Source organism: Triticum dicoccoides, chromosome 5A, assembly GCF_002162155.2.
Source record: "Triticum dicoccoides isolate Atlit2015 ecotype Zavitan chromosome 5A, WEW_v2.0, whole genome shotgun sequence".
NCBI classification, from domain to species: Eukaryota; Viridiplantae; Streptophyta; class Magnoliopsida; order Poales; family Poaceae; genus Triticum; species Triticum dicoccoides.
Window position 1 is genome coordinate 408,264,331 of NC_041388.1, and position 14,149 is coordinate 408,278,479.

General features: G+C 46.2%; 1 protein-coding gene across 1 annotated transcript; it reads left to right on the forward strand.

The window, feature by feature from the left end:
• The first annotated feature begins 2,509 nt into the window (after nt 1–2,509).
• LOC119301883 (cyclin-D4-1-like) lies at nt 2,510–4,758 on the forward strand. Its single transcript, XM_037578873.1, has 6 exons — nt 2,510–2,800; nt 2,897–2,983; nt 3,072–3,170; nt 3,260–3,461; nt 3,568–3,680; nt 3,905–4,758. The coding sequence occupies exons 1-6, from the start codon at nt 2,510–2,512 to the stop codon at nt 4,172–4,174; spliced, it is 1,062 nt and encodes a 353-aa protein (XP_037434770.1). The 3' UTR covers nt 4,175–4,758.
• Nucleotides 4,759–14,149: the final 9,391 nt, after the last annotated feature.

Here is a 14,149-nt window from a genome sequence, read left to right on the forward strand (position 1 = left end):
GCTTATTGTTGTATTACTTTATAAGGTCTTTGAAAATAATTAATAATATGGGTGCATGCATCGTCCAGATGCAAAGACCGGAGGTATATTCTCCTTTTCAACAAAAGAAAATGCGCTCTGCCCTCGAGCGTGCAACTGTACTTGCACAGAAAAAATAAAAACATGAGAAAAAGACATAAAATGTACACCAAAAACTAGAAAATAAATAAATCTACACAACTAATTGCGCAGGTCCAATGGTTCAAGGGTTGATGGAGAATAGTTATTTCACAATCGATTGAGAAATGGTAACTCGCTAAGCAATTTAGCACGTCATTTTATGGGCAAGGCTCTTGTTTCGTTATTGCATTTTCCGTGGCAATGACAAGTGGATTCAATCAACGAAATTTGCAAGCCACCGCCGACTAACTCGTCTATTGCCAAAGGCGCAACACATTTCAGGACATCGAAGCGCTATGCGATAATCACTATGGTTTCTGAGCCATCTAAGTTTTATTTGGGGCGACTCTTTAGTAAACTTCTACTACTACTTGTTTAACGATGATGTAGCTAAAACAAGTGAATCTCAATGAAAACTTGCAGTTGAAACACAAGATGCAATTGAAACATTTTATGCAATTGTAAATGCAACATAATCAAACGCATCTTTTATTAGATTATTACGTGGTACTTCCCCTAATTAATGTGTAAATTAATTAGCAAACACAAAATAGGAAAGAGGACAACATTATCCTTTGGTCGGGTCCGGAAACTCGTGGTGTGCACCGTCTACATACACACAACCCTCAAGGTCGCCCAAACTGATTTTGTACCCCAAGCGAATGCCAAAGAGGGCCATGGTCAATCATGGTAGAACCACCACTTTGATCACTCTGGACAGATTACAACATCATTTTGAATTTTGGTAATTTTAGTGAGTACCCAGAATTTTGGAACCTCAAAATTCCAGGCCATGTTCAGACTAATTACAAATCAAATTTAAATTAGATCATTTTTGGTTAAAAATCATTTAATTTTGATTGCTTGGAATTCAAAATAATTTTTGAATATTTTGGAAAAGGTCTGAAATATTTGTGTTACAAAAATTGTAAACCTTGGTGCTCGAGGGAGTTCAAATGAATCTTGACGCCACAAAATAGCATAAAGATCAAGAAGAAGAGTTTCCATGGGCGAACACTCGCTAACATCATAGCAGATAGGCCTTGCCGAGCTCTAAAAAAAGCTAGTTGATTAATGGTAAACTACTTATCATGTTCTTTGCATAGAGCTCCGCTTTTTAGAGCAAGAAACCTGACAAAACCGGAGGAACGTATATATAAACTCAGATCAAAATGTGGCCAAATCAAGTATGCACATCTACTGCATCGAGATATGTGTATATTTGAAGTTCTAATAGTTGGAACTTATCTTCTTTTTTGAGAATATGCAACTTATCTAAGTTATATCAATATAACTATGATAATATATATTGTGTGTTAATAAAATTTAAGGTTATTTTGGTGAAAGAGAGGAAGAAAAGGAGAGAAATGTTATCTCGCAAACGCCTAAACTTGTCATGCCATGCCAACTAAAGTTGCGGGATTTGCCGTGATCGGAGTCAGAAGTTGCCATCCACCATGAAAAAAAAGGCAGAAAATTGACACGTTGTGCACAGACAAATTGCCATCCAGTCGGTCGTTATCCGAGGGCTTTGAGGGCATTCGCTGGGAGCCATAAAAATGTGATGTCCCCGGGGAATTGGTGCTCGAAAATAAACTGCACAGTCCGATCCGAATTAATTAACATAACCTCTATTCAATGTAATCTTAGAGTTGTAAATTTTGCTGAAAGTCCCCTCCACAGAAGAAGCATCATGATCATATGTTAGTTGTCATCCGTTAACGCCTTGCTCAACTCGACAAACAAAGGCAAGGTGTTATTGTCGCTCTCGTCACATGTGTCCGTTTCTTCCCTCTTTTTTACCCGTCATCATCTTCTCTAATCATCATATTTCGTCACCGGCAGCACACAGTATCTCTTTTTACGCGTACTACATGCCAGACCGCAACGGTAAAAGCAATATGCAATAGGAAAGAAAAACGATCAAAGAAGAGCGCAGGAATTCACTCACGCAAAAGGAAAACAGTCGTAAGAAAAGGGCCAGATAGAAAAGCAATGCGGCGCCTCAAAGTACAAACTCGGAAAGAAAAGGGGTTCAACGAGCGAAGCGGCATGGAAAATTTTGGCTGCTCGGGTCAGCGCCCCCGCTTCCCGCTTCCGTTGCCGTCTTTACCTCTTGCCCAAAATACCCTCCGTTGTCTGCACGCCGCTACGTACAAAAGACCCGTCCCCCACTCCCTCATCCGCCCCTCCCCTCCTCTTCCTCCTCCTCCGCTTCCGCACCTCACCCGCTCCCGGCCAGAGGCGGAGCACGAGCCGCACGAGGTCCGTCGAGGAGGAGGACTGGAGGAGCAGGCCGTGTATCGTTGCACTATCATTTACCAGGAAGGAAGCGCCGGCCAGCAGACTGATGGCTCCCAGCTACGAGATGGCCGCCTCCATCCTGCTCTGCGCCGAGGACAGCAGCAGCATCTTCGGCTTCGGCGACGAGCAGGAGGCGGCGGCGGGAGCGAGGGCGAGCGGGTCGCCGTACTGCGGCGGCGAGCTGGCCGTAGAGTTCCCGCTGCCGTCCGAGGAGTGCGTGGCCCGCTGGGTGGCGACGGAGGCGGAGCACATGCCCAGGGAGGACTACGCGGAGCGGCTCCGCGCCGGGGGCGTGGATCTCCGCGTGCGGGTGGACGCCGTCGACTGGATATGGAAGGTGCGCTCTCTTTCCTTAATCGACGCAAGCTGCCTGTCCGTCTCGCCTCTGATTCGTCCCCGTTCGCGTTGATGTTAACCATCGGTGTACCCGCAGGTTCATACGTACTACGGCTTTGGCCCTGTGACTGCCTGCTTGGCCCTCAACTACATGGACCGCTTCCTCTCGCTCTACCAAATACCGGTAAGGAGGAGATACGTCCACCCTATCAAGAACTGGCACGCCACGCCATTGCAGCTCCGATTCACGTGAACCTCGTTCGTGTTTACAGGAGGGCAAGGCTTGGATGACACAGCTGCTATCGGTGGCCTGTTTGTCTCTTGCTGCCAAGATGGACGAAACATCCGTGCCTCAGTCCATCGACCTGCAGGTGAGATGATAATCTAATTAGGATGAAGCCTGCGGTGCCCATTTGGTTGGTGTGAAGATCTTGTATTGACCTCCGCACTGTTCGGCCAGGCCGTGGACGCGCGGTACGTGTTCGAGGCGAAGACGATCCAGAGGATGGAGCTGCTGGTCCTGAGCACGCTCAAATGGCGGATGCAGGCCGTCACCCCCTTCTCCTACCTCGACTACTTCCTCCACCAGCTGTGCGGCGGCAATGCGCCGTCGAGGCAGGCCGTCCGGGACGCCACGGAGCTCATCCTCTGCATCTCCGGAGGTGCGCACGCACGCAACATCTTTTTGGTTGCCACATCGATCTCTGTCAGAGATGCATCGGCCGTTTCAACAAAATCTAACATTGTGGATCGATTCACGCATGACAGGAACGAGCTGCCTGGAGTTCCGGCCCTCGGAGATCGCCGCGACGGTGGCCGCCGCCGTGGCCGGGGAAGAGCACGCCGGCCACAAGCCGGCCTGCTGCACCCACGTAGATAAGGTGAGACGCGCACGCAACGCTTTTTTTTTTTTGTCTGGGCACCACGTCTCATTTACTGCGTCGCAGCGCGGTTCTTGGCCTTTTGGACCTGCATGCAGAAAAAAATCACTGCAGTCGTTCCTGTAGCCGCGCGTACTTCTCCAGACACCATGCAGGGAACGCGTGAGCCGCATTTACGCTCTGTAATGTAACATGGCGACTTAATGGCTTGTTGCTTTCTGCAGGAGCGGGTGTTGAGTTGCCATGAAGCCATGATTCAGGCCACCGGCGCCGCCGTGCCGCCACCTAAAACCGCAGGCCTGATGGGCAGAGCCTACTCCCCCGCCATGTCTGCCCCCCGGAGCCCCACCGGGGTGCTGGACCTGGACGCCGTCTACCTCAGCTGCACAAGCGAGGGCGCCAGCACGGCGACCACCACGGCATCGTCGCCGCCCGCGAGCTCTGGCTTCGACAGCTCCCCGGTCAGCAGCAAGAGGAGGAAGATCAGCAGATGATGATGATTAGGACGATGATAAGCTCCACAACCCTACCGGTCTACCCCCCAAAAAAATCTTGATAGATTGATTAAAGGTCACTTCTGTGCGCGCCCATCATCATCGTCGTCTCTCGGTGGGCAAGTCAAATGGTTTGGATCGACTGCGATGGCTGTGGGAGCTTTTGATGCCGCTGAAAGGCAGCTGAAAGGACCAAAGGCAGCGCGCTGTGGACATGACAGGAGAACAAAGACGTCCATGGATGGATGAATAAAAGACGGGCCAGGTTCTGAAGTCTGAATTACTACTACCACTCTACTAGCAGTAGGCAGCGACAATGGTGGTCGTTCCCAAAAGAGCAAAGGTTTTGTGCGAAGACAAAGCCGCGGATGCGATGAGATGGGACGCCCAAAAATAAAGAGACAGTGGCGCAACGCAAGGGCTGGTGGCAGGCACCGACTGTTCTAGCTCTGTTTTGGCCGCTGCTTGAGTAGTTTGCACTGTTCTGTAATTTTCCCCTGATTTCCGTTGTGAAAATGAAAAGAAAAAAAACTGAGATAAGCAAACAAATTTTGGCGTCGAATAACGATGGCATGATTGAGATCCATGACGAGGCAATACTAGCTAGTACGGTAAAATGAAAACAAAAGAAAGACAAAACCCATAAGATGTGGAAGTGGGTTTTGCCTTTAGGGGTTCATGAACTATCAACATCATCTATGATCGGTTCTCTCTTTTTTTGCTTTGCGCTTGCACACTATAGTATGGCTTGCTGCCATCATATAATGTTTGACCAGTTGTCTGCATAGACCGTGGAAATAAAGAGGGGAGACACTGTCTGGACGAGCCTCGGGAACACAAGCATAAAAATAGGGCTGGTGCCATACAGTGCAGGGGGTGTTGAGAATCTGCCTAAACGAAATTAGGTTAGCTAGAGTGTATGGTCCACTCTTGGACTCGTTAAAGCTTCTCCCCGCCAAATTGCAGCTATAAAATGAGTGCAGCTAGATCTCAGTTTTCTTAGAAATATATCCCCAATAACGTGATGATGTTTTTCGCGGTCACTCGAGCGGAGCGAACAACCGCATAAGTGTTCCCTCAAAAAACCACTCCCAGCAGATGCTCAAGATTGCCATGCTATAACAAATACATTTGGCATGCTATATGGCAGAAAGATTTAGCATGTTGATAAGAAAGTAATTTCATACTAGTAAAAAAATTGTTAGAATTTTAGCAATGCCGCATAAGAGTAAATTGCCATGCGTACCTGAGATTTGGCAAAACAATATTCCCATCATATAGCAGGAGAAAATTGCCACAAATGTCCATGATTTGCCATGCTCCATGTAGGAAAGGTATTGGATGCAACTCAATTGTATTCATCGAAGTCGCCTGACAAGCCAACAATACCGAACAAATCTCTAGGAGTTAGGCTATACAAGGCTAGAGATAAGAGAGAGATCAATTGGGGATATGCACAAATATGTCACGTCCAACAGAGTAAAAATGAACAAAACCATCACTTTAGCGTCATAGCTCTCGGAAAATCTCCACTTTACAAAACGTGACACTTTGCACTGAGCCGAGAAAATGACAGTGCCAAAAAACACCAAGTAAATTTTTGATCGCATTTTGACGTGGCAAGTCACCCATGTACGGAAACAAGTGACAGTTTTAGCACCGACAGCGGCGGCCTAGGGTTTTGAGGGAGGTGGCGGCAGCGGCTTAGGAGGCGCGGCAGCAGCCTAGGGCGGAAGCGAGGGGATCGAGAGGGAAACTGATACCATGTAGGAAAGGTATTGGATGCAACTCAATTGTATTCATCGGAGTTGTTACAATATATGCAGGAGATGTCTTGCGTGACCAACCAACAATCCCTAACAAATCTCTAGTAGTTAGGCTATACAAGGATAGATATAAGAGAGAGATCAATTGGAGATATGCACAGTTATGTCACGTTGAACTCTCCAAAGAGGAGAATTGTCATGCCATAGCATGGAGAACTGTCATACTACAATAGAGAAATTGCCAAACATGTTTTCGGAACTTGCCATATTACTCCCTCCATTCCTTTATGTAAGGTGTATAATTTTTGGCACGGTGACCAAGGCGCATAATTATAGACATGTTAAGACGAAATTATCCTTAAAAATTTGTCTTTTAATGGCAAGTAAATAAGTTAGTCTAGGAAAGTAAAGAGATACATGCAATCCACAGAGAGATTGTTTTTTTTTTGCTATAAGGAGAGATACAAACAATCAGGAGAGATATACTTCCCTTTTTTCCAAAGGGCTAACAAGGAAATTATGAGGAATTAGAAGAAATGCACCTTAGATTCTGGAATTTTATCAAAAAATAAATACACCTTATATAAAGGAACGGAGGGAATACACCAGAAAAAACTACCATGATGCTAATGAAAAGAAAACCTCACGAAGGCCATTCTCTTATGTAGCGTCAAACGAGCAAATCATTGTGTTATGTCCGGACGTTCTCTCCAAACGGTGATCGAACACGCCACAGAGCATTCGATGAGAAAACATTTCTAAGGCAATGTCCGATTTTTATCATTTGGATAGAAATTACTCAATCATCAGGCACCATCGTATGACTTTTTCTTTTTTCTTTTTCCTTTTTAAGTTTTTTCATACACCGCTGATGAGGGATGCAATTATAGTTATGCATCGGTGACGGATGAGACGATAGTTGGGGGTGGTCGATGGATATGCGTGTAAATGCAATTGTGTGTGTGGGGGGGGGGGGCTACATATGTGCAATTGCGCCAGGCCAGAGTGTGAGCAATTGCAATTTCGCGTGGGCAATAGATGTGCAATTGCACTAGGCTTGCGGACCGCAGTATGCAGTGCGTGACATGATACAACTGTGGTTGCACATAGCTGACAGACGTGCGTTTGCGCAGGGCGTGTAATTGTAGTTGGGCTAGGCCAATCAACATGCATCTGTACTTGCACGTGGCTGCAGTTGTGCAAGTTATTGGCAAAAAAACTAAAAAAATAGTAAAATTGCACGAAGAAAAACCCACACGAATCACTGAACGTAGATCAGATGATTTAAAAGTTGGTGATTTTTTTCAACGAATACTCAAATGTTGCGTATCATTCCATTGATAGACGAGTAGAGAAAAAAGTACATGTGAGGTTACATCACAAGAGACGTACGTTGAAATGTGTGATAATGATGCTTAGAGCAGAAGGAAAGGTTTGCTGAGCCCAACTACAGTGAACAAACTCTCTTTGAATCAAGCTTTCGCCCCGTTTTTTAAATAAAGCAACCACCATGTCTAGACAAGCAGTACAAGTGTCTCAACAAAAATAAAATCAGTCTGTCGAGGCATTAACATAAACATAAACATGCCCAAAAGAAAGAAGGAAAGAAAATGGGAAAAAGACCACGATGTGGCCAGAAGCTCAAGTGTGCCGAGTCGAAGCCGGCTGCCGTGCTTGAGTAGTCAATGCGTCCATGATAAGGACAAGCCGGTAGTTATACCATTGTGTAGAAAGTGGGTGGCGGTGTTGCAAGAATGCAAGGAATTTGAAGACAGAGTAGGAGGCCCATCATAGGAAAATCTGCTCAATAACCATCTTGTCATGCGTCGTCCATGGAGTTCAAGTCGGCACCACGAACACAAGCCAGAAAAGGCGTCTCATCCTTTTCGTTCGTTTGGCACGGGTTTGGAGGAACCCAGCCAGGTCCAAGGCTTCCCATTCAGGTCTCAGAGCCTAAGAGACAAAGCTCCAAAGTATCTTGCTGCAATGCAAGAGAATAAGATATGAGTACCAGTCTTTGGAACCGCACAGACGGGCATATTCCATCTCTGGATCCATGCCACTAGGTCCTCTATCTCAGATGGGGGGCAGTCTCGCATTAGCTAACAAACAAAGATTTTGATCTTGAGAGGGAGGGGATCCTTTCGTAGAGGAAGGATCCAGGGCATGAATGGTCTGTGGCACAAGGCATGTTAGGCGAAGCCAACCGAGAAAACCCCTCAGGGGGGTAGTCAGCACGACATGGTGTCCAGATAGTCCACGAGCACCGGAGAGAGGGTAGCCAATAAGTTGGCCCACTCCTCCGCCTCCACGTGGTCAAATGACCTTAGGAACATTATGTTCCACTAACCATCTTGAGCCGCCGTGGAAACCAAAGTCAAAGGATTTGAGCAAATAGCAAACACGTTTGGGAACTTTGTACCCAATGTAGACCCCTCCCACCCAGCCAAGATAGGGTCCCCTGTCCATTACCAACGGAAAGTGTAAGCCCAAGCCGGGTCTCATGCTTAATCCGTTGGATGGATAGCCAGAACCGATAGCCCTCTCGATGCTCATAGGCATGTAGGGGTCGGGCATGTAGGTACTTCGCTTGAAAAAGTTGAAGCCAAAGCCCGCTTCCCATGAAGGATCCACTAGACCCACCTAAGTAGGATGGGGGCATTCATGTGACAGGATGCAAGGATGTCAATCCCTTCCATTTCCTAAGGTAGGGAGATATCAACCCACTACACAATACGGTATTTCTAGTGGCCATTTGCTGTCTACCAGAAGAAGCGGGAAAAGTCTTCATCAAAGGAGCTATGACTCCCCCTCTCGCAGTATATATATAACCCCATCATATACATGGGAAGACTAGAAAGAGAGGAGTTGATAAGTGTCGGTGTCAAAACCGGAAGATCTCGGGTAGGGGGTCCCGAACTGTATGTCTAAGGATCAAGGGTAACAGGAGGCAGGAGACACGATGTTTACCCAGGTTCGGGCCCTCTTGATGGAGCTAATACCCTACTTCCTGCTTGATTGACTTTGAAGAGTATATGGGTTACAAGAGTTGATCTACCACGAGATCATAATGGCTAAACCCTAGATGTCTAGCCTGTATGATCATGATTGCCTCTACGGACTAAACCCTCCGGCTTATATAGACACCGGAGGGGCCTAGGGTTGTACAAAGTTGGTTTACAGAGAAAGGAATCTTTATATCCGAATGGCAAGCTTGCCATCCACGTAAAGGAGAGTCTCATCCGGACACGGGGGAAAGTCTTCTATCTGTATCTTCGCGGCCCATTAGTCCGGCGCATGTTGCATAACCCGGACGCCCGAGGACCCCCTAATCCAGGACTCCCTCAGTAGCCCCTAAACCAAGCTTCAATGACAATGTGTTCGGCGTGCAGATTGTCTTCGACATTGCAAGGCGGGTTCCTCCTCCGAATACTTTAAAGTAGTTGATCAACAAGAACTATGTCCGGATCTGTTTAACAGGTTAACCCTCCAACCATAAAGGCATAATACTTAAAATAAGATATATCCATCGACAACTTTTTCCGGCGAAACGTCACGCTTATCTCTGCTATCATTTCGAACCGTTTTTGGGCCTCCCGACTCGCGTTTCAACACGCAACTCCTATTGAGACGTCTTGTCAAAGCAGAGATCGTGTCCCCTTATTGCGGGATTCTCATCAATACGAGTTTTGGTAATCTAACCGTGTTGTTCGCATGACCCCTTGGGAATAGGCGAGTTTTAAGGCTCAAGGGAGGGGGACGCTTGATATTCGCAGTCCATATAAGTGGATAGAATCCAACTCTTCCGTCCCACGCCTCATTCTCTCTCTGCCTCCCCATCCTCGAGCTCCAGTACCCAAGTTCCAAGCTTTTCTCCCCTCTGCAACTCCTCCGACCATGGCCGACTCTCAGGTCAAGTAGATGACTTCCTACGTCACGGAGGAGAGCATCAAGGAGCTACGGGAGGTGCGGTATCTAACCGCGGAAATCAAGCACAGGCTTCTCGATCCGGCGCAGGTCATCCCCACTCCGGGGCCCGGCGAGAGGGTGGTGTTCATCCCCCACTTCCTCCGCGGACTCAGATTTTCCCTCCACCCCTTTGTGAGGGGTCTCATGTTCTACTACGGGGTAGATTTTCACGATCTGGCCCCAAATTCATTCCTCCACATCTCGGCGTTCATCGTCGTGTGTGAGGCCTTCCTCCGTGTCCCTCCACACTTCGGCTTATGGCTCAAGATTTTCAACGTGAAGCCGAAGGTGGTCGATGGTCAACACGCGGACTATGGTAGCTCCATGGTGAGCAAGCTCCCCAAAGTCAACAGGCCAAAGGGAGTCTTTGTGGACACCGTCAGGATATGGCAACGTGAATGGTTCTCTATCACAGAACCCCGCGACCCAAAGTGGGCAGCTGCTCCAACCTTCAGATCCGGACCCCTGCTGAGGCTCACATCCTGGACTGACAAGTGTCCGGACTGGGGGTCGGTCGATGAGGTGCTGCTGCTACAGAAACGCGTCCAAGGCATGATAGCAAAGGAGATTACCCTCGCTGACGTGATCCAAGTGATGCTGATCCGCCGAGCACTTCCCTGCCAGCGGCGGTCCCTCAAGATGTGGGAGTTCAATCCGGAAGGGCCGCGGACCCTGCAACGGTTGTACGGCACAACGCATAAGGTGATCTGGAAGCTGCTTTTTAAGAAGCAGAAGACATGGCCAAAGTCATCGGACGACACCGGCCTCGACTGCAACCATCCGGCCTCCGAGGTAAATTCTAAAACCTCCGAACACCAATTGGTTCGTCCATCCAAAGGGGAAGTATTGAGTAATCCATCCCCAAACAGGTCTACATCAAGAAGGCGGGGCAGATCTGGTGTCCGGCTCTGCTCCCCGAAAACCCATCCAATCCTCTACTAATGAGGATGCTGGTCCCGATGCCATACCAGGCGCCGGTAAAGAAGGACAAGAAGAAGAAGAAGAATAAGAAGAAGAAGAAGAAAGGGGGGGGGGGGTACTTCGGACGCAGTGTTTGGAGAAGCTGATGTTCAGTCCTCTCACGAGGGCTGATGTCTACTACACAACCATCTTCTTGTAGACGTTGTTGGGCCTCCAAGTGCAGAGGTTTGTAGGACAGTAGCAAATTTCCCTCAAGTGGATGACCTAAGGTTTATCAATCCGTGGGAGGCGTAGGATGAAGATGGTCTCTCTAAAACTACCATGCAACCAAATAACAAAGAGCCCCTTGTGTCCCCAACACACCCAATACAATGGTAAATTGTATAGGTGCACTAGTTCGGCGAAGGGATGGTGATACAAGTGCAATATGGATGGTAGATATAGGTTTTTGTAATCTAAAAATATAAAAACAGCAAGGTAACTAATGATAAAAGTGAGCACAAACGGTATTGCAATGCTAGGAAACAAGGCCTAGCGTTCATACTTTCACTAGTGCAAGTTCTCTCAACAATAATAACATAATTGGATCATATAACAATCCCTCAACATGCAATAAAGAGTCACTCCAAAGTCACTAATAGCGGAGAACAAACGAAGAGATTATTGTGGGGTACGAAACCACCTCAAAGTTATCCTTTCTGATCAATCTATTCAAGAGTCCGTAGTAAAATAACATGAAGCTATTCTTTCCGTTCAATCTATCCTAGAGTTCGTACTAGAATAACACCTTAAGAAACAAATCAACCAAAACCCAAATGTCACCTAGATACTCCAATGTCACCTCAAGTATCCGTGGGTATGATTATACGATATGCATCACACAATCTCAGATTCATCTATTCAACCAACACAAAGAACTTCAAAGAGTGCCCCAAAGTTACTACCGGAGAGTCAAGACGAAAACGTGTGCCAACCCCTATGCATAAGTTCACGAGGTCATGGAACTCGCAAGTTGATCACCAAAACATACGTCAAGTGGATCACATGAATATCCCATAGTCACCACAGATAAGCACATGCAAGACATACATCAAGTGTTCTCAAATCCATAAAGACTCAATCCGATAATATAACTTCAAAGGGCAAACTAAATTCATCACAAGAGAATAGAGGGGGAGAAACACCATAAGATCCAACTATATAGCAAAGCTCGCGATTCATCAGGATCGTGTCGAATCAAGAACATGGGAGAGAGAGAGAGATCAAACACATAGCTACTGGTACATACCCTCAGCCCCGAGGGTGAACTACTCCGTCCTCGTCATGGAGAGCGACGGGATGATGAAGATGGCCACCGGAGAGGGATTCCCCCCTCCGGCAGGGTGTCAAAACGGGTCTAGATTGGTTTTCGGTGGCTACAGAGGCTTGCGGCGGCGGAACTTCCGATCTAGGTTTCTTTCTGGATGTTTGGGTATATATAAGAGGTGTTGGAGTCAGGAACAAGTCAGGGGGGTCCCCGAGGCGGCCACAAGGCGGCCACAAGGTAGGGGGCGCGCTTAGGGGGGTAGGGCGCGCCCCCACCCTCGTGGGTGCCTCGGGACTCTTCTGGCCCATCTCCTATACTTCGTGGGCTTCTTCTCGTCCAAAAATAATCTCCGTGAAACTTCAGGTCAATTGGACTCCGTTTGGTTTTACTTTTCTGCGATACTCAAAAATAAGGAAAAAACAGAAACTGGCACTGAGATCTAGGTTAATAGGTTAGTCCCAAAAATCACATAAAATAGCATATAAATGCATATAAGACATCCTAGATGGATAATATAATAGCATGGAACAATAAAAAATTATAGATACGTTGGAGACGTATCAAGCATCCCCAAGCTTAATTCCTGCTCGTCCTCGAGTAGGTAAATGATAAAAACAGAATTTTTGATGTGGAATGCTCCCTAACATAATTTTAAATGTAATTCTCTTTATTGTGGCATGAATGTTCAGATCCAAAAGATTCAAGATAAAAGTTTAATATTGACATAAAAATAGTAATACTTCAAGCATACTAACCAAGCAATTATGTCTTCTCAAAATAACATGGCCAAGAAAGCTTATCCCTACAAAATCATATCGTCTGGCTATGCTCTATCTTCATCACACAAAATATTTAAATCATGCACAACCTCGATGACAACCCAAGCAATTGTTTCATACTTTTGATGTTCTCAAACTTTTTCAATATTCACGCAATACATGAGCGTGAGCCATGGACATAACACTATAGGTGGAACATAATATGGTGGTTGTGGAGAAGACAAAAAGGAGGAAGATAGTCTCACATCAACTAGGCATATCAACGGGCTATGGAGATGCTCATCAATATATATCAATGTGAGTGAGTAGGGATTGCCATGGAACGGATGCATTAGAGCTATAAGTGTATGAAAGCTCAAAAGGAAACTAAGTGGGTGTGCATCCAACTTGCTTGCTCACGAAGACCTAGGGCACTTTGAGGAAGCCCATCATTGGAATATACAAGCCAAGTTCTATAATGAAAAATTCCCACTAGTATATGAAAGTGACAACATAGGAGACTCTCTATCATGAAGATCATGGTGCTACTTTGAAGCACAAGTGTGGTAAAAGGATAGTAGCATTGCCCTTTCTCTCTTTTTCTCTAATTTTTATATATTTTTTATTTGGGCCTTTTCTATTTTTTATGGCCTCTTATTTATTTATTTATTTATTTCTTTTTCGTCCGGAGTCTCATCCCGACTTGTGGGGGAATCATAGTCTCCATCGTCCTTTCCTCACTGGGACAATGCTCTAATAATGAAGATCATCACACTTTTATTTACTTACAACTCAAGAATTACAACTCGATACTTAGAACAAAATATTACTCTATGTGAATGCCTCCGGCGGTGTACCGAGATGTGCAATGAATCAAGACTGACATATATGAAATAATTATGAACGGTGGCTTTGCCACAAATACGATGTCAACTTCATGATCATGCAAAGCAATGTGACAATGATGAAGCGTGTCATAATAAATGGAACGGCGGAAAGTTGCATGGCAATATATCTCGGAATGGCTATGGAAATGACATAATAGGTAGGTGTGGTGGCTATTTTGAGGAAGGTATATGGTGGGTTTATGGTACCAGCGAAAGTTGCACGGTACTAGAGAGGCTAGCAATGGTGGAAGGGTGAGAGTGCGTATAGTCCATGGACTCAACATAAGTCATAAAAAACTCACATACTTATTGCAAAAATCTATTAGTTATCGAAACAAAGTACTACACGCATGCTCCTAGGGGGATAG

What these genes read in the sequence shown, in the direction of transcription:
- LOC119301883 (XM_037578873.1), top strand. Translation starts at nt 2,510, where the DNA reads ATGGCTCCCAGCTACGAGATGGCCGCCTCCATCCTGCTCTGCGCCGAG. An exon ending in TCTCGCTCTACCAAATACCG is followed by an intron (nt 2,984 to 3,071) that starts GTAAGGAGGAGA and finishes TCGTGTTTACAG; the next exon opens with GAGGGCAAGGCTTGGATGAC. An exon ending in CATCCTCTGCATCTCCGGAG is followed by an intron (nt 3,462 to 3,567) that starts GTGCGCACGCAC and finishes CACGCATGACAG; the next exon opens with GAACGAGCTGCCTGGAGTTC.